This window comes from Nycticebus coucang, chromosome 3, assembly GCF_027406575.1.
Source record: "Nycticebus coucang isolate mNycCou1 chromosome 3, mNycCou1.pri, whole genome shotgun sequence".
In the NCBI taxonomy this organism is placed as follows: domain Eukaryota; kingdom Metazoa; phylum Chordata; class Mammalia; order Primates; family Lorisidae; genus Nycticebus; species Nycticebus coucang.
The window spans coordinates 66613659-66634174 of NC_069782.1; the positions used below are offsets into that span (position 1 = coordinate 66613659).

General features: G+C 46.4%; 1 protein-coding gene across 14 annotated transcripts in view; it reads right to left on the reverse strand.

The window, feature by feature from the left end:
- Positions 1-20516, reverse strand: part of CACNA1A (calcium voltage-gated channel subunit alpha1 A) — a 358837-nt gene that overhangs the window by 37379 nt on the left and 300942 nt on the right. For all 14 annotated transcript variants that reach the window (XM_053584930.1, XM_053584936.1, XM_053584931.1 and 11 more), the window contains 6 exons: positions 15258-15357; positions 11634-11794; positions 9212-9349; positions 7583-7784; positions 4521-4685; positions 1330-1440 (listed from right to left, as the gene is read on the reverse strand). In XM_053584930.1, coding sequence (XP_053440905.1) covers positions 1330-1440; positions 4521-4685; positions 7583-7784; positions 9212-9349; positions 11634-11794; positions 15258-15357 — 877 coding nt within the window. The remainder of the gene's footprint in view (positions 1-1329; positions 1441-4520; positions 4686-7582; positions 7785-9211; positions 9350-11633; positions 11795-15257; positions 15358-20516) is intronic.

Sequence of the window (20516 nt, forward strand, 5' to 3'; positions counted from 1 at the left end):
TAAATCCACACAATGCATAAAATAGCCAGGTTTGCAAGGAGCTCTGCTATATTGAAACAGCTATCCAAATATTTTTTTAAACGGTGATCCAGTAATTAATACACTTCTCCATGAACACACTAAACAAGTTCTAGCTGTAGTTTTAATAACCATTAGGATTTTGAAGCAATTACGAACACTAAATTTTGAGGTATCCGAAACCCCTAGAGAGCAGTATGAAAATATCTGACATTTATCAGCGGCATAGGCCATGCTAATTACTGCAGGAGTTTGCCGTCTGCCTTCAGGATGGGAGGAAGCGCTAAAGCTTAGTTAGTGGCTGGTGAAAAAGAAAGGTGATATTTTTCCACATCTCATTTAGTGGTTTCTGTCCGACATCCACAGATCCTTGTGGATGGGTGGGGGTAGGATAGGCCTTGTGGTTAGCCCAAAGTAGAGGACTGTTTAAGGCCAGGAGTTTGGGTTCAAATGTTAAGACCACCTGCATGGTGGGAGATAATATCAAGTTAGTGGGTCATAAACTGCCTTTAAAAGAAAAAGAAATGAAATTGAGTAGAATATACAACTTCAGAGTACAGGGCATGCAGAAAGGGTAGAAAATGATTTCGTGAAAATTTCGTTTTGGCATGTCTGCGTGCTGGGAGTCACTGTAAAATGTATCTTTAACAGTTCTCTCCCTCCCTCTCTTTCTCTATTTGAGGCAGGCTCTCACACTGTCACCTAGGATGAAGTGTAGTAGCATCACCATAACTCACTTAACTCCAGCTCCTGGGCTCAAGTGATCCTCCTGCCTCAGCTTCCCAAGTAGCTAGGACTACAGGCACCTGCCACCATCCCAACCTAATTTTTCTATTTTTTTTTTTTTTTTTTAAATAGAAATGAGGTCTTGCTCTTGATCAGGCTGGTCTCAAACTCCTGGCCTTAAGCAATCCTCTACCCTTGGCCTTCCAAGGTACTGGGATGATTACAGGCATGAGCCACCACACCCAGCCATAAAATGTTTTTTACTGTGGATTGTAGTTTGAATACTACAGACTGAGCATCTCTGATCTCAGTTTCCTTATCTCTAAAATGGATGATAATGATTCCCACCCATCAGATCATTTCCAGGAATATCTGAATAAACAAGCACCTGGCACAGGGTAACATCAGGCATTGGGTCTCACTGGTATCACCTGGCAGGCATAAGAATGCCTAAGTCGGGGTTGTGGCCATTGGCAGGATGCTCATCCCAGCACTGGGGTTAGGGAGTCTTAGGGCCCTGTGGGGAAACTACCTCCCAGCCTCCAGTGACCCCAGCCCACAGCTGTAGCCCCAGGCTGTACTTACCAGAATCCCGAAAGCCATGACTTTCAGCAGACATTCCAGGGAGAAGAGGGAGGTGAAGACGATGTTGAACACCCTCAGAGCATTTTCATAAGCAACTGAGGCCCCGTAGAACTAGAAGAGGAAAAGGGCAAGAGTAGTGGGGGACAGCTGGTGGGGGTGGGACCTGGGAGGCAGCTTTGTGGACAGGACTCTGACATGTCGCTGCCCTAGCCCCAGGCAAGGACTGACCAATCTTGTTTGTTCAGAGAACAGCCCAGCAAAGTTAGCCTCTTCAAGGGGTTAGGATCCTCTTTTCATTTTCAAAACAATTCCCTTCCTGAGTCCTGTCTTGGCATACCAGATCCTGGGAAGGCCCGGCTTGATGGGTATCTTTCTGTTTTTTTATTTTTATTTTTTTGAGACAGAGCCTCAAACTGTCGCCCTGGGTAGAGTGCCGTGGCGTCACAGCTCATAGCAACCTCCAACTCCTGGGCTCAAGCGAGTCTCCTGCCTCCGCCTCCCAAGTAGCTGGGACTACAGGCGCTGCCACAGTGCCCAGCTATTTTTTTGTTGCAGCTGACATTGTTGTTTGGCGGGCCCAGGCTGGATTCGAACCTTCCAGCTCAGGTGTATGTGGCTGGCGCCTTAGCCACTTGAGCCACAGGTGCCGAGCCTGTTTTGTTTTTTAGAGACAGGATCTCTCTCTGTGGCCCAGGCTGGAGTGCAGTGACATCATCATAGCTCATTGCAACCTTGAACATGTGGGGTCAAGTGATCCTCCTGCCTCAGCCCCCTAAGCAGCTGGGACTACAATTTAAAAATTGTTTTTGTAGTAATGGGGGGTCTTACTATGTTGCTCAGGTTGACCCCGAACTCCTGGCCTCAAGCAATCCTCCCACCTCAGCCCTCTACAGTACTGGGATTATAGGTGCCAGCTGTTGTGCCCAGCTACCTTGTTTTTTCAGAAATGCATACTGAAGAATCTGAAGGCAGCTATTGTGTTGTCTCCCGTTTTAAATAGGCAAAATGTTCAGACTAGGTAAATCCATACAGACAATAGCACAGATTGGTGGCTGGCAGGGGTTGAGAGTAGGGGAAGGGAAGTGATTGCTTTATAGGCATGGGGATCTCCTTTTGGGGTGATGGAAATTTTTTGGAAGTAGGGAGAGGCAATGGTTGCAAAACATAGCAAATGTGCTAAATGCCACTGAATTGTACAGTTTATGATGGTTACTCTTATGTTCCGTCAATTTCATCTCAAAAAATGAAAAAAAAAAAGATGAAGGAAAAAGAGCTGATTGTTCTAAATGATTAACTCTGGGTGATGGGAAAATGGAAATTCATTAGCTCCTGGATATTCAGGGTGTAGTCCAGGCATCAGAAGCATCAGTATCTCCGGGATGATGTTTAGAAATGCAAAATCCCAGACCCAGTATCAGACCTGCTGGACCAGAATGCACTTTTTTTTTTTTTTTTTGAGACAGAGTCTCATTATGTCGCACTTGGTAGAGTGCTGTGGCGTCACAGTCACAGCAACCTAGAATCACTTAAGCGATTCTCTTGCCTCAGTTTCTCGCGTAGTTGGGACTATAGGCGCCTGCCACAATGCCTGGCTATTTGTTGTTGTTGTTGTTGCAATTATTTAGCTGGCCTGGGCTGGGTTTGAATCTGCCACCCTTGGTGTATGTGGCTGGTGCCGTAACCATTGTGCTACGGGTGCCGAGCCCAGAACGCACATTTTAACAAGATCCTCTGATGATCAGTGCAGGCATTAGAGCTGGGGAAGTGCTGTGTTATCCTATCTTCTTATTTTTTTAGATAGGGTCATGCTTTGTCACCTGAGGTAGAGTGAAGTGGCATCATGATAACTCACTGCAGCCTCTAACTCCTGGGCTCAAGTGATCCTCCTGACTCAGCCTCCTGAATAGCTGGGATGATAGGTACCTACCACCAGGCTTGGCTAATCTTTCTATTTTTTGTAGAGATGGGGGTCTCACTCTTGTTCAGGCTGGTCTCAAGTGATCCCCCTGCCTTGGCCTCCCAGTGTGGTAGGATTGCAGGTGGGAGCCACCACGCCTGGCCTCTATCCTATCTCCTGTCTGCTTGAGACTGTTCAGAATAATAATAATGAAAAGGTAAAAGAAAAGGACTTATATAGAAGAGTTTTCAGGTGAAAACAGCACAGCTTTTTTCTCTTTTTTTTTGCCATTCAAGAATTAATGGCTGGATTTATTGAATTTTTTTTTTTTTTTTTTTGGAGACAGAGTATCACTCTATTGCCCTGGGTAGAGTATCGTGGCATTATAGCTCACAGCAACCTCTGACTCTTGGGCTCAATCCATCTTCTTGCCTCAGCCTCCCAAGTTGTTGGGACTATAGTCACCTGCCACAACTCTTGGCCAGTTTTTCTATTTTTAGTAGAGATGGGGTCTCGCTCTTGCTCAGGCTGGTCTCAAACTCCTGAGCTCAAGCAATCTGCTGCCTCAGCCTCCCATACTGAGTGATTCTGAAGTTTCAACCTTCATCACCCTCCCACTGGGAGTAAGGGGAAAGTGCTATCATTCTTTCCCATTTTTTTGACACGAAAACTGAGGCCCCAAGAAGTTGCTTGTCACAAGGCTAAATGGTGATCTAAATGGTAGAGCTAGACTTGAATTCAGGCTTGTGGTCTCCAAACCACAGGCTGGAAAGTTCTCTGACTTTGCACCCTGAAGAAGCTCCCTGGCCTTGAAGCTCAAAAGACTCTTACTTTGCCTTCTTCCCTGATTTCATTCATCAAACATTTATTAAGGGTTTCTTGCTCCCTCCAAGTCAGGCCCTTGCTTAACTCTAGGAGTTGAATTCAGGGGTGTTCAAGCCAGGACTTGTTTGGCTCCCAGAGCTCACAGGCTGGCCTGTGAGGACCCTGTTGTGCAACCTGATGCTGATCTTGTGGCGTGTGAGGTAAATGCTAGAATGTTTGCAAAGATGGGCATCTGGTGCGGTCTTGGGAGATCAGGGAAGGCTTTCTGGAGGAAGTGCTCTGTAGATACAGCTGGGAAGAAGGAGCAGGCCAGGGAACTGTGTGGGAGGTGGAAGGAACAGTGGGAACGAAGGTTCAGGGGCGGCATAGAATGTGGTCTGGTAAACTGCAGATGGTTTCATTTTACCAAGGGAGGCATGGGGACAAGCCGGGGGTTAAGCAGTGCTGGGGGTGGGCATGGGAGGCTCACCTTCATCATAAGCACGATGGTGTTGAGGGCAATCATGGCCATGATGGTATACTCAAAAGGTGGGGACACCACGAACTGCCACATGCGGTACTGGAAGCTCTGCTTGTTCTGGGGCATGTGTCGGGTAAGTGGCTTGGCACTGATGGCGAAGTCAATGCAGGCTCTCTGCAGGAGAGGCAAGTGGTGTAAGGGGCAGAGGCAGGGAAAGGTGGCTGGACACTGAGTACCCTCTATCTAACTCATGGCTCGTGAATGCATCTGCTCAAATCCCTGGATGCCCTGTAAGCTGATTCATGATGGCCTTCTTCTCTCAACAGCTACTGCTACTTGAGAAGCCACCATTTATCACACCTTGCACTGACATTTCTCCTATTATCTTGTGGAATCCTCTTAGCAAATGTGGAAAGTGAGTATTAGCAGTAGCCCCACTTTGCACATAAGGAAAACAGGGGCTCAGAGAGGTTATGCCATTTCCCTGAGGTAGCACAGATACAAAGTGTACCAAATCGAACTGAAGCCTAACTATTATTATTACTATTATTTTTGGCAGAGTCTCACTCTGTTGCCTTGGGTAGAGTGCCATGGTATCATAGCTCACAGCAACCTCAAACTCTTGGATTCAAGAGATCCTCTTGCCTCTGCCTTCTGAGTAGCTGGGGCTACAGACACCCATTGTGATGCCTGGCTAGTTTTCTATTTATTTATTTATTTATTTTTTTGTGGAGACAGAGTCTTGCTTTATGGCCCTCGGTAGAGTGCCGTGGCCTCACACAGCTCACAGCAACCTCCAACTCCTGGGCTTAAGCGATTCTCTTGCCTCAGCCTCCCGAGTAGCTGGGACTACAGGCGCCCGCCACAACGCCCGGCTATTTTTTGGTTGCAGTTTGGCCGGGGCCGGGTTTGAACCCGCCACCCTCAGTATATGGGGCCGGCACCTTACCAACTGAGCCACAGGCGCCGCCCTAGTTTTCAATTTTTACTAGAGATGGGGTCTCACTCTTGCTCAGGCTGGTCTCAAATTCCTGACCTCAAGCAATCCACCTGCCTTGGCTTCCCAGAGTGCTGGGATGACAGGTGGGAACCACCATGTCCTGCCATCATTCTTTTTCTTTATTTCTATTTTTTAATTTTGTTATTTCAGAAAATCATGAGGGAACAAATGTTTTGGTTATATACATTGCTTTTGTACTATTTGAGTCAAAGTTTTAAGTGTGCCTATCACTCAGTTAGTGTGCACTGTACCCGTTAGGTGTAAATTTACCCATCTGCTCCACCCCTTTCACACCTATTTGAATTTAATGAGTCTTATTTACATATGTGCACATGTTAATCAATTAGTTTCAATTTTATAAGGAGTACATGTGATGCTTGCTTTTCCATTCTTGTGATACTTCACTTGGAAGAATTGTCTCCAGAGCCTAATAATTACTTCTTACTGAATACTTTGCCTCTCCTCCTCTTTGAGAGATCAGAGAAGGAAGAACAGTGGTTATTTAGTCTGAATGGTCAACAGGACAGATATATTTTAGGTCCTCTACTGAGCTTGGATGCTGCTAGAAGACAAAAAGTCACATTCATACTCACTGGTGGACTGGATTTTCATTCATAAATATTCATTACCCTTCCCTCATTCTTTTTTTTTTTTTTTTGAGACAGAGCCTCAAGCTGTCGCCCTGGGTGGAGTGCCATGGCGTCATAGCTCATAGCAACCTCCAACTCCTGGGCTCAAGCGAGTCTCCTGCCTCCGCCTCCCAAGTAGCTGGGACTACAGGTGCCTGCCACAGTGCCCAGCTATTTTTTAGTTGCAGCTGACATTGTTGTTTGGCAGGCCTGGGCTGGATTCGAACCTACCAGCTCAGGCGTACGTGGCTGGTGCCTTAGCTGCTTGAGCCACAGGTGCCGAGCCCCTTCCCTCATTCATGATGGCTTTCCTCTTTCAACAGCTGCTTAAGGGCTCTGTGTCCTTAAGAGGGGTCCCCAAAGTGATGAGGACGTGTGACTTGCTTTGGCTAATGGGCACAAGCCTCAAGCCTCAAGCCTCATCATTTGCCTTACTTTCTTTTGGATCTGAAGCATCTTACAGGGAGGCTGCTCTACCAGTTGTGAGCCAGAAGACAGATGATGTGGAAAAGAGCCACAATTGATTCAGACATGCAGTATGATGAAAAATAAGGCCCTTTGTGGATATCTGGCATTGAGGTGCTGGGGTTGCTTGTTACTCAGCATACCTAGTCTACACTGACTAAAACATGCACTGTCCAATGTGTTTTCCCCTAGAAATCCCTGAAGCTTTTCCCTGACGACTAGATTCTGTTTGTTTATTTTTTTGAGACAGAATCTCAAGCTGTCGCCCTGGGTAGAGTGCCATAGCAACACAGCTTATAGCATCCTCAAACTCTTGGGCTTAAGTGATTCTCTTGCCTCAGCCTCCCAAGTAGCTGGGACTACAGGTGCCCCCCCCCCCAACAATGCCTGGCTATTTTTTGGTTGTAGTTGTCATTGTTGTTTGGCGGGCCTGGGCTGGATTCGAACCCGCCCGCTCTAGTGTATGTGGTTGACGCCTTAGCCACTTAAGCTACAGGTGCTAAGCCTGGATTCTGTTTTGAGGATGCTGTTGTCCGCTCCCCAGATGCCCCCAGGAGCTGATTCCTTGGTGGTAGTGGTGGGTTGTGTGTGGGGGTGGGGGTGGGGGAGGGGAAGGGAGAGGTGTCAGTTTTTATTTTGTTTGTTTATTTATTTAGACAGAGTCTCACTCTGTCACTCTGAGTAAAGTGCCATGGTGTCATCTTAGCTCACAGCAACTTCACACTTCTAGGTTTAAGTTATCTTCTTGCTTCAGCTTCTGGAGTAGCTGGGACTATAGGCACCTGCCATAACACACTGCTAGTTTTTCTATTTTTAGTAGAAACAGGGTCTCACTCTTGCTCAGGCTGGTCTTGAATACCTGAGCTCAAGCAATCCACCTGTCTTGGCTCCCCAGAGTGCAAGGATTACAGGTGTGAGCCACCGTGCCTGGCTGAGGCGTCAGTTTTTATGTGACAGATGGAATTGGGAAGTGGCACCTCATTTTTCTCCAGGCTGTATTCCTCCATCATCTTGTCCCCCTGTTCCTGGAAGGTGATGATGATCAAGGCCACAAATATATTGACGAAGAAGAAGGGGAACACCACAAAGTAGACAACGTAGAAAATGGACATCTCCATGCGGTACCCAGGGCTGGGGCCCTGGTTCTCAAAGGTGGCATCCACCGAGTGCTTGAGGACCCTGTGAGGAATGGGGGTAGGAAGGAAAGAAGAGGGGTCCCAAAAGTGATGAGGGGGGTGTGGGTGGGGTGAAAGTAGGACGGGGAAGGGGGGAGTTGAGGGAAATATTAAGTGGAAATGGAAAAGAATTCAAAGTAGTTACTGTTCTTTGATAGGTTGACAACTATATCAGTTATTTCTACTGCCATGCATGGAAGGTTTACTTTGTGCCAAAAATCATGTTCAACATTTCACTACCCTCCACTCCAGCAACCCTCTCAGGGAGGTGATTACTGGCTCTGTTTTGCACGCAAGGAAACTAAGGCTCAACAGTTTAGAGGAATGTGCTGAAGATTACACTCCTTTAAAAGTGGCCAAGTTGGGATCTGAAGCCAGATTTATAGTGAAGGACAGGAGTGAGTAGGGGCTAATGGGGGCAGTGTGTGTGTGTGGATGGGTATTTAAGCACAGGTGAGTGGTAAGGAAGTACAATGGGGATGTGCACAGCAGCTCTGTACAGTTGCACAGGTTGTGCACTGCTGAAGGACTGTGTCTGAAGTGGCACCTTCATATGGTAGACATGATTGATTTGTGCATCCATGATGACAATTTTTTGGCAGGTGGCCAGTAAGTGTCTTATTTGAACAAAGTCACTTCAGTGTACTGTAGTGATTTTCTGATAGATGGAAGTAAAGTCTGTTGAGGAAGGAGTGTTTTTAAAAAAATTTGTTCACAGGTACCTTGTGGGCTAGCACTAGAATTCAAAATAGTTACCATGTAGTAGAATTCAAAGTAGCACTAGAATTCCAAGTAGTTACCAGTAGTATCCATGTATGTGGACATTGGATGTGTGTGTGGGTGGACAGGGAAGCACATTTAGGTTAGTGTGCTTGATGAGAGAGGAAAGGAGGTGAGGATGCTGCGGGCAAATGCCGCAATCTACCAAGCCTTTAACCTGGCATTTCCAGTACCTCTGGGAAAAGGACTAAGATTAGGGGAAGGAGGGGGAGGCATCTGCTGTGGATGCAAATTAAGGGGGGGTACTGAAAACCTCAGTAATGAAATAATCTTTCACTGTGAAGACAGGATTTCACTCTGTCACCAGGCTGGAGTGCAGTGGCATGATCACAGCTCACTGCAGCCTCAAACATCTGGGCTTGAGAGATCCTTTCTCCTTAGCCTCCCAAGTAGCTGGGACTATAGACCCATGCCAGCATGCCAGCTAATGTTTTCGTTTTTCTTTTTTGTAAAGACAGGGTCTTGCTATGTACCCCAGGCTGGCCATGAGCTTCCAGCCTCAGCGATCCTCCCACTTTGGCCTTCCAAAGTGCGGGATTACAGGAGTGAGCCGCTGTGTACCTCCTGTCCGCTCTCATTCCTGGGCTCTCAGACACTTTATTCTCCTACTCCCAGGGGCTCCTCCTCTGGAGCTCTCCAGCCCCCACTTACTGTGGCCAGCCTTCTCCTGTGGACACGGTGAAGAGGGTCAGCAGAGCCCACAGCACGTTGTCGTAATGGAACTCGTACTTTTTCCACTCCCGATCCCGCGCCTTCACCTCATTTTTCTCATAGAGGAGGTACTTGCCACTGCCACAGAGAGTGGGGTGCATCAGTGAAGGGGAAAGGGGGTACTCTGAGCACTAGCTTTGGGCTACCAGAGACAGTAGGAGGAAGAAGAGGGGACCACCACCTATGTGGCATCCCTTAGGTCGAAAAGCAGTGACACCTATTTCTTCCTGTGCTTCATGGGGGATTATGTGTCCATACACCTGGACATGAAGCCGTGGCAGATACCACAGCCCCATACCCAGGGGGAGAGCTGACTCAGAGTCCAGCACTCCCTTCTGACTTGAAAACTTCTAGTCCTGAGGGTGAGAGACCCAGGTTTGTGTGTGTGAGATTAGAAACAGGGGAGAGAGACACAGGGGACATTACTAGGGTCACTTGGCCCAGGAAGGTGGCTGCTGCTCCTTTTCATAGCAGGAAACAAGGGCTGGCCCCACACTCCAACCTAAACAACAGGGATCCTTTATTGTTGTTGTCATTTTTTGTTTATTTGTTTTTGAGACAGTCTCACTCTGTCATCTAGGCTACAGCTAGTGGTGTCATCACAACTCACTGCAACCTCCAACTCCTGGGCTCAAGCCTTCCTACTGCTTCAGCCTCCCAAATAGCTGGAACTATAGGTGTGTGCCACCATGAGCAGCTAATTTTTCTATTTTCTGTAGAGACAGGGTCTCACTTTTGCTTAGGCTGGGTCTTGAATTCCTGGCCTCAAGCAATCCTCCCATCTTAGCCTCCCAGAGTGCTAGGATTACAGGTGTGAGCCACCATACCTGGCCCTCAGGGATTCTTCTAATTTTAAGAAATAGCCACTAGGCTTGGCGCCTATAGCTCAGCAGTTAGGCACTAGCCACATATCCTGGAGCTGGTGGGTTCAAACCCAGCCTGGGCCTGCCAAACAATGACAACTACAACCAAAAAATAGCCAGGCATTGTGGTGGGCACCTATAGTCCCAGCTACTTGGGAGTCTGAGGCAAGAGATTTGCTTAAGCCCAAGAGTTTGATGTTCCTGTGAACTGTAACACCACGGCACTCTACTAAGGGCGACAGCTTGACACTCTGTCGCAAAAAAAGAAAAAAAGAAAAAAAAGAAATAGTCACCAAAATAACAGCAAAGTTACCATTTGCTGCATAAGAACACTTTATACTAGCAAGAAAGGCAATTTTAAAGGCTGAGTTAAAGGCTTAGTACTTTCATGGGCCAAACTCATAGCCTTCCACTGTGAGGCTGATCCTATGATAAGGGAGACCAGAGATCTAAAGTCCACAATTCCAAAATCTAGAAATCTCTGAAAACCAAACATTTCCCTCCAAATACAGGGGTTGGCAAGTTAAGGCCAGCAGAGCAAATCTTAACTATTGACTGTTTTTCTTTTCTTTTTTCTCCTTCCTTTTTCTTCCTTACTTTTTTGACAGGGTCTTGCTCTGTAACCCTGAACTCCTGGCCTCAAGCAATCATTCCACCGGGTCTCCCAAAGTGCTGGGATTACAGATGTGAACCACCATGCCCAAGCCACCTGTTATTGGGAACATAACCACTGACTGCTTCTGTTTGGCCCATGATCTAAGATCAGTTTTTACATTTTTAAATGGTTGAAAACAAATCAAAAGAATGCTTTCATGACAGTAAAAACTATATGAAAATTCAAAGTTTAGTTTTCAGAATTAAATTTTATTGGGGCACCGCCATGCTGATTTTTTACCTATTGTCTATGGCTGCTTACATGCAATAACAATAGAGATTGTACTGCCTGCAAAGCCAAACGTATTTCCTTGACATAAAAAGTTTGTGGGTCCCTGACCTAATTTATTTGGCAATAATACCTGATCTTATTTGATTAAGACTCTCTATTATTTACCCTATTTGCTACAAGTAGTTACATATTTCCCGATTTCCCGGCAGAAGTGTTCTGTGTGTGTAGTGCACTGCCTTAGGCATATCTAGGCGTGTTGTGTCCCTTGTGGGACATACACTGCACAACTTTTCTAAAATCTTGAAATATTCTGCAGTTTGAACCCATCTGCAATGTAAAGGGTTTAAATAAGGAACCACGAATGTGTATTAATATCCCTCATGTGGCAATGGTGGCAACTGAAAGGTTAAGCGACCAGCTATGACTCATCCTGCACCAATGGGTAGTGACTCAAATTCCAAAACTGGTTTTCTTTCTTCTCCAGGTCCAAATTGGTTGCAATTGAGTCATTTCCAAGGCCCAACATGCCAGTCTTAAAGCCCAAACCTCTCGTCACCCTTCCCCCTCCCACCTGCCGGTCCCAGTGGAAATATCCAGGGAGGTCAAGACCCACCGACAATCTTTCTCAAACTCCTTGGACTCATCAGTGCAGTGGAAGAACTTCCCCTTGAAGAGCTGAACGGCCACCACGGCAAAGATGAACATGAACAGCATGTAGACGATGAGGATGTTGAAGACGTTTTTGAGTGAGTTCACTACACAGTCAAACACGGCCTGTGGGTGAGGTTCAGAGTGAGAATGAGGGGCTGGGGCCTGCCCAGCCTTCTGCCTCCAGCAGTCCCCCAAATAACAGAGTACTTTCATTATCATTCCCGTTTTACAGACAAAGTTATCAGCCCAGTCACCCAGGGAAGGCCTCCCAGCTCTGAGGTGTAAGTGTTGGGGCTGGACTCACTCCTAGTCTCCTAGGCATCTGAAACCTCAATGCCTGGGGAAAATAGAGTCACTTCTCTGAACCTTTGCAAATTACTGCATTTTGTCATGTACAATGCTCACTTTTTTTGTCCAAGTTTTTGAGGGAAAAATAAGGATGCCCATTGTACATGGGCAGCAGTACTATTTGTTACCAGTACATAAAATTTCTTGTACCTAGTATTTGTTCTTGTGTCTTTTTTTTTTTTGAGACAAAGTTTAATTTTGTCACCCTCAGTAGACTCACAGGAACCTCCAACTCCTGGGCTCAAGTGATTCACTTGCCTCAGTCTCCCTAGTGGCTGGGACTACAGGTGTCTGCCACACACCCAGTTATTTTCAGAGACAGGGTCTCGCTCTTGCTCAAGCTGGTCTCAAACTCGTGAGCTCAGGCAATCCATCCGCCTCGGGTCTCAGAGTGCTAGGATTACAGGTATGATGTTCTGTGTATTGCAATTATTTGTTACATAAAATTTCATATACCTTAACATGTTAAAAAAAATGTTAAAATTCCTTTATAATGGGCAGCGCCTGTGGCTCAAGGAGTAGGGCATGGGCCCTATATGCCGGAGGTGGTGGGTTCAAACCCAGCCCTGGCCAAAAACTGCAAAAAAAAAAAAAAAAAAATTCCTTTATAATACAAAAAATACCTAAATATAAACAAGTAAAAATTTGAATTAAAATAAGGCTGGGTGCCCATAGCTCAGTGGTTAGGGCGTCAGCCACATGCTCCACGGCTGGTGGGTTTGAACCTGGTCCAGGCCTGCTAAACAAAATAAAATAGCCGGGTGTCATGGCAGGTACCTGTAGTCCCAGGTACTCAGGAGGCTGAGGCAAGAGAATCACTTGAGCCCAAGAGTTTGAGGTTGCTGTGAGCTATGATGCCATAGCGCTCTACTGAGGGTGACAAAGTGAGACTCTTTCTCAATAAAAAAATTAAAATGATGGGCGGCACCTATGGCTCAAAGGGGTAGGGCGCTGGCCCCCTATACCGGAGGTGGTGGGTTCAAACCCAGCCCCGGACCAAAAAAAAAAAAAAAAAAATTAAAATGAAAGTCCCTCTCCCCACCAAAAAATGTAGACCCAAAACATGGGTGTGCATTATACATAGCAAAATATGGTAAGCACACAGTTCTTTAGGGCAAGAGGAAAGATCCTCATCGGGGAGGTCATTCCTATTAATTCTGTGTCCCTTCCTCACACGACTCCTGGCCTCCTGTTTAATTAGCTGGTGTTGTAGTTTTTTCCCTTTTGCCCATTGAGCAGCTGGGGGCTCTCTGGATCTGAGAGATGACTCCACATGCCTCAGCCTTGGATAAGATGGAATTCTTTCATTCTCCCCCTGAGAAAGCAGGGGTCCCAGTCTGAAATGCCCCCTCCCCCTCAATTCCATTGACTGCAATTCTGCCCTTGGACTACTGCCTGGGTTTCCTGGACCTTCCCTGGGCTTTTTGGAATGACTTCCATTCTGCTCCTAAATGCAAGGGGTCCTAACCACATGTGGGGGCCTTAAGGACTGCTGAATCTACTGGAATTATAGGCAAACTTTGTCAGTTTCCTCCAGAAAGAGAGGGTACATAGCTTTCATGGGACTTTCAAAGGTTGTGACAGAAAACAGAAATGAACCGTTGCACTGGATACTGCTGGAATTCCACATATTTCATCCTAAGCTTTCATTACCAGAGGGCAGCCACATTTCTTTTTTCATAACAAAATATTTTATTAATATTTCTAAAAGTGGACTATCAGAGATACTTTTAGGTGATATAAGAGCCCAAGGCTGCATAGCAATTTAACAAAGTTACTCTTTCTCTCCAATTCTGTTTTATTCTTTTGCGTGAAGGGGAAAGTCTTACTTAGTTGCTAACACCTACCACTGGTCCTTTCCGCGCCTTTTTTTTTTTTTTGAGACAAAGTCTTACTCTGTCACCCAGGCTAAAGTGCCCTGGTGTCATAGCTCACAGCAACCTCAAACTCTTGGGCTCAAGTAATCCTCTTACATCAGCCTCCCAAGTAGCTGTGCCTACAGGTGGGCACTACCATGCCTGGCTAATTTTTCTATTTTTACTGGAGATGGGGTCTCACTCTTGCTCAGGCTGGTCTCAAACTCCTGACCTTGAGCAATCTACCCACCTCGGCCTCCCAGACAGCTAGGATTACAGGTATGCACCTCCGTGCCCAGCTGGATACTTTCCCTTTTAAACCAAGAAAGAGCAGGTGTCCATGATCAAAGCCTTTGGCAGCAACCATATTGGAGTAGATTTTAACAGTATCTTTTTCTTTAAACAGAGAGATAATTAGTTTTACTTTCTATTAACAGTGGGTTTTGGTTTTCCAACTCAAGAAAGTTGTCATAGCATTTCTTTATATATATATATACACACATATATATATATATTTGAGACAGGGTCACTCTGTCACTCAGGCTAGAGCACAATGGTGTCATTGTGCTCACACAATCCTTCTACCTCAGCCTCCTGAATTGCTAAGACTACAGGTGTGTGCCACTATGCCTGGTTAATTTTTCTATTTTTTGTAGGGATGGTCTCCCTACATTGCCAGGCTGATCTTGAACTCCTGGTCTCAAGCGATGCTCTTGCCTTAACCTCTCAAAGTGCTAGGATTATGGAAGTGAGCCACCATGCTGGGCCAGTATTTCTTTTTAAAATAAATTCACTTATGTAAAAAATAAAATGACTTTAAAAAAGTACGAGTATTACCTAAGAGATAATACAGCTGGCCCTCAGATGAAGCACAAATTGAGGTGCTCAAGAAAACTGAATGACTAAGTTTTATTTCTTTTAAAATTTTCTTGAGTGACAAGGCTTTGGGAAATGTTGGTTTACTCTATTTTGGAATGGAAGATACTGGAACCTAAAACAGGCAGATGAAAAGTCAAAGGTTATGTGGGATAAGAAACCTAGTTCCCAGTTCCCAATCATGGTTATGGCCCCCTCCTTTTTTCTGACCCATATGATGCCTTCCTGTAAATTAGGAAAAGGGATCCTGACCTCAAGACATTTCATCTAATGAAAAATTGCCATAATATACAGCTTTTATTAGGTCAATTTGCTTTGCTGCCATCTGTTGGAAAGCTATAATAATACGTATATTCATATATAATGGATACAATATCATCAGCACCTCCTTCAATTGCTCAATGTGGTGTCCTTGAGCAGTGTACAATCTGCTCAACTATACATTGAAAACCCCGACAGGGTCCCTCCCTCCCTCTGCTGCCATCACCCCAATCTCCCAGTCTCACCTTGAGCTTTGGCAACCGCTTGATGGTTTTAAGAGGTCGTAGCACCCGGAGGACTCGGAGGGATTTAATTGTGTTGATGTCCTTTCCTTTGCTATTGCCACTGTGGAGGGATGTTCAGAAGAGAGGAAGGAGAGGTCAGGCTGGGTGGGGGTGATCTGTAGATCCTCACGACCCACTTTCCCAGTCCTAAGAGTCTGGGGTTGTGTGAGGCTGGCACAGCCCTGCCCTTCCTGGTGAAGAAAGGTCTAGTTTATCTGCTATGTTTGGGCTGGGGAGCCAGTGAGCAGATGGATTTTTGTGGTTCTGATCCTCAGGCTTTGCTGAAGGCCTGCTGCCACCTGGGTAGGCCTGAGCAGCTGCATGGGGTGGCCCTGAGACCTAGCACTAGGGAGTTGGCCGTCCATGTGTCTGTCTTTAAAAGTGGTCTTGGTAGGCTCTTAAAAAATGGGGTTTCTCTCCCCCTTCCAATGGGATTCAGGAAAATGCTTAAAGTGGTCCTTATACCAGTTCCCCTGTCTCCCCACACCAGATTCCCTGAGCCCTGGGAGAGAGGAAATACTAGGTGCTGGTCCTTTCAGATGCTGATGTAACCACTGCCATGGTTTTCACCTCATTGTCTCTGAGCCCATCTTTGCCAGAGAGGTTCAGGCTAAGGTCGCTTGGGCCTGAGCTTAGTGAGGCAGAATGGGGATACCAGGATATTCTTGGCTGCCCATGATTCAGAGCCTCCAGGAGGAGGACATGGGGTAGGAGCACCAAGAGAGCTTGTGGTTACAGTACTTGCCATCTGCCCCGTTGCCCAACCCTGAATGTGCCCCAAGTCACATTCAACTGCCTGTCTTCCACCTCCAAATGCAGAGGGTCACCTTCCTCAACATCTGCCATCTTCATCATCACTTTATTTATTTATTTTTTTTTTGGCCGGGGCTGGGTTTGAACCCGCCACCTCCGGCATATGGGACCGGCACCCTACTCCTTGAGCCACAGGCGCCGCCTTCATCATCACTTTAGGCCCGACCCCCATCACCCATCTCCAGCTGTCTCCCCACCCCGTCTCTCTCTTCTCCATCTTTTTCACACACAATGGCCAAAGCCAAAGGCCATGTCACTATCTTGCTCAGAATCTTTTTGGACCATTTGAATTCCTAGGAGAGCGAATGCAAACTTCTTCTTTTTTCCTTTTTTCTTTTTCTTTCTTTCTTTTTTTTGAGACAAAGTCTCACTATGTTGCCCTCAGTAGAGTGCTGTTGTGTCACAGCTCACAGCAACCTCCAACTCTTGGGCTTAAGTGATTCTCTTGCCTCAGCCTCTCAGTAGCTGGGACTACAGGTGCCTGCCACAATGCTTGGCTATTTTTATTTTGTTGTAGTTGTCGTTGTTGATTCTTGCTGGCCCAAGGCCAGGTTTGAACCCACCGGCCTCAGTGTATGTGGCCGGCACTCTACCCACTGAGCTATGGGTGCTACCAAGTGCAAACTTCTTGACACAGCATTCAAGGCTCTTGAAATCTAGCCCAACTTACCTTTACCATTTGCATTCCCATTTGTTGCTATACACCCAAGCCCAGCCATACTCTTTTGCCTCTGTGTGCTTTTGCACAGACTGTTTCCACTGCTAGAAACACCCTTCCTCTTGTTCTCCATTCACAAAACAAGGCAGACCTCAAAGCCCACGTTACATGTCCCCTGACAGGCTCCCCTGGGCTCTGTCTTGCTGTCTTGGAGTTAATGTTTGTTTCTTTCTTCAGCATCCAGATTAAACTCCTCAGGGGCTCACACTGTGATTTATTCTTCTATGTGTTTAGTTTCCTTTATTCTTGGTTCTTTTCCCCTAGCCCCCACGCCCCTAGCCTGCACCTGGTGTGTGGCCTCAGGACACACAGGAATGGGTCCAGGTTAGGTCAGCTAGCAAATATATCCCTCCCAGCTCACTGGCAAAGCTGCCCCAGAGACTCCCACCGGGATGTGTCTGAGTATCTAGGTGCAAAAACATCATTCTTCATACTGTTTGCTTTTTAAGGGTTCCTTTCACTCAGGTTTTTTTTTTTTTTTTTTTTTTTAGGGCACAAAGGAGAGAACTGTATTTTAGCCCACTAGGCAGAGACATGCTCTGGCATTCAGTAGTCTAAGCAGGTGTATTTTTCCTTTTTTAAAGCAATGTCATCATTATTATCTCAAGGCGGTGCCCACTCAAATGTGAGACACACATTGAGACAGTCACCACAATAATTTTAGGCCAAACAGGGACACCAAATTAAATCACCCAGGAAATAATTCTCTCTTTTCCAGGCACCTTTCACACATTCTTCTTTTGTCAGTGAGGAGGCATCAGGTGGAGGCTGCTGGGGCTTTAACACCCCTCATGCTCACTGATGTCCCTTTTAACAAAGAACCCAGCTCAGGTACAACAATAAGGCCTCCTCGCCTCTTAGGTTCACTTTGCTCCTGCAGTTCTACCTAAGGTTAGCAATCCTAGATGTAAAGTAAAAAACAAAATTTCCCTTCAAAACTAAAGTTAAGTTTACAATACTGTGCTGGTAGGAAAAAACGTCAGGCAACTGGACATCTAGGTTGCATGCGGAACTGGCTAAAATCTTGATGTGTCATAGGGATGACATCTGGGAACACATCTCCATGGGCATCTGCTCATCTGAAAATGATTCCATGGCCAATTTCAGGGCTCTGTCTTCCAAAAGGTATCACTCTTTCTGGAGAGACTAAGACACAATTGTATTTATTGATGTACCAAGGAGAGTTTTTGGATGCTCTCATAGCAAACCAGATTTGCCAACCACTTTGCTGACGGTAGAGGACCCTCGGGGCAGCAGTTACTTCCGGTTTTCAGAGTCCAGTTCCCAGCAGTTTGGAGTTTTTCAAAGCTTCTCCCAACTGGGAGGGTGGAGACTTTCATGCCCCACTCAGCTCGCCTACCCTATGGAAAGTGGACCCTGGGGAGGCTGCCCATGGCCTTTTCTGTTCTTTGCAAGAACTGGTGGGTCATGGCTGGGGCAGTGGCCAAGACTCCTTAGAATTCCTCTCCAGGGAGCGGGTTCTGGTCACTCCAAGCGACAGGATGGCAGCAAGGACACAAGGCCACGGAAACAGGCCCAGGATGAAGCAGCTGCACCAGGGCATGGATTACGAGAGACGGAATGAGAGAGAGAGAGAGAGAGAGAGAGAGACTTTACCGTGTACTGCTCCTGGTGAGGTGGCATCGGAGGGAGAGACAGATCGTAAGCGGCCTCAGAAGAGAGAACACAGAACACACACGTACACACGCACACCTGAGCACTCCCCTGTCCCCGCCCGGGCACCAGCAAGGCAGCCCAGGCCGACCAGTGTCCATCCTTCCATCTGGAAGCCCCCCCACCTCAACTGACCCACCCTCAGCAGGCCCCCTGGAACTGACCAACACCATGTAAGAAAGCCAAATTTCCAAGTAGCAGGGCAGCTGGAAAGTTGTCAATTACCAAAGGTAAAATTGCCATTGAAAGTCACTGCCAAGAGCTGGAGACACTATTCCCTTTTCTCCAGAGATTCTGGTGATGGAAGTTTTGGAATGTCTTAAAGGTTACAAGCTTCGAAGTTGTGGGGACCTGGGTTTAAATACTGAATGTGCCTCTAATTATCCTCATCTGCAAAACAGGCCTGTGGAAACCTGATGCCTGATAAATAGTAGCCATGACCTTGGCTTTGTTCTTTAAGTTACAAAGGAGGGATCAGCAGAGTTCTGACTTGGGATAGAATTAGAGGCAGCTCTAAAGCGTCTTCTGAGCAAATGTGGGCTTGAAGAAAGCTCTCAATCTGGCAAGAATCTTTTGTGATTCATCTTTGGAGTCAGGCGTGGTCTCATTAAGGGCCTGCAACAGTGACTGAAGATCCAGGTTAGACAGACTATAGACTGCCGTCAGGATGCAGAAACCCTACTGCCAGGCAGATCCCACTAGCTCACTGCCCACTGCCACTTTGGAACCTAGTGACTAAAAAAAAAAAATACAGAGGCTCGTTGCCTGTGGTTCAAGCGGCTAAGGCGCCAGCCACATACACCTGAGCTGGCGGGTTTGAATCCAGCCTGGGCCCGCCAAACAACAATGACAGCTGCAACCAAAAAAACAACAGGGAGCTGTGATGGGCGCCTGTAGTCCCAGCTACTAGGGAGGCAGAGGCAGGAGAATCGCTTGAGCCCAGGAGTTGGAGGTTGCTGTGAGCTGTGATGCCACAGCACTCTACCCAGGGCGACAGCTTGAGGGTCTGTCTCAAAAAAATAAAAAATAAAAAAATACAGAATGATTTAAATGCCTATAAATATTTCAAATATCTCATCATCCTCTATTCTCTTTTCTTGTAGTCTATCTTGGTGGTTCTCAAAGTTCAGTAAACCTAGGAATTATTGTAGACATAGAATTGTGTAGATTTATTCTTTATGGATGATCTTTACAATTTTTATTTTTTTATTATTTTTATTCATTTATTTATTTATATATTTTTAAGACTAGTCAAGTGCAGTAGTGATATTATTATTTTTAGAGATGAAATCTTACTCTGTCACCCAGGCTGGAGTGCAGTGGCATGATTATATTAATACTTCAGCCTCATATTTCCTGCCTCAGCCTCCCAAGTAGCTGGGACTACAGGTGCCAGCCACCACTCTCAGATGCTTTATGGATGATCAAAGGAACTTTTAATGATAGTGATTTTCATCAGTCTGCTGACTTTAGGTATAAGATGGCAGTCTTCTGAATGTCACTGCCTCTCCCTGTGGGAAGATGGCACCATTATGCCCATTTTTCACATGAGGAAGCTGAGGCTCAGAGGACAGTGACTTGCCCAAGGGCACACAGTTAGGATGTGGCAGACTGAGATTCAAACCCAGGTGTGCGTATTTTGAACTCTGATCTTCCTTCCATTTCATCACACACAAGAAAAATACTTCCTTCTGGGGGCAGGGGCTGTTTTGAAGATGAGGATAAAAAAGCAGTGACACGAAGCCTCCTTCTTTGGCTTCCTGACAGTTTGGCTCCTGAGCATGCAGGAGCAGCTTGATCAAGGTGCTCTGGCAGCTGTGCTGGCCTGTGGTCTTGCCTTGGGGGAGGAGGAGCTGTATCAGATGGACTCTTGGCAGTGAGGGCAGGCTCATGATCCGCCAGCTGCTGAGAAAAGTCAGTTGGCTGCCCCAATGCGTGGGCACAGAGTGTGATACCATGTGTGATGGTTCATGAAATGTGCATTAGTGGTTGTCACAGGAACATGGGATACAGTC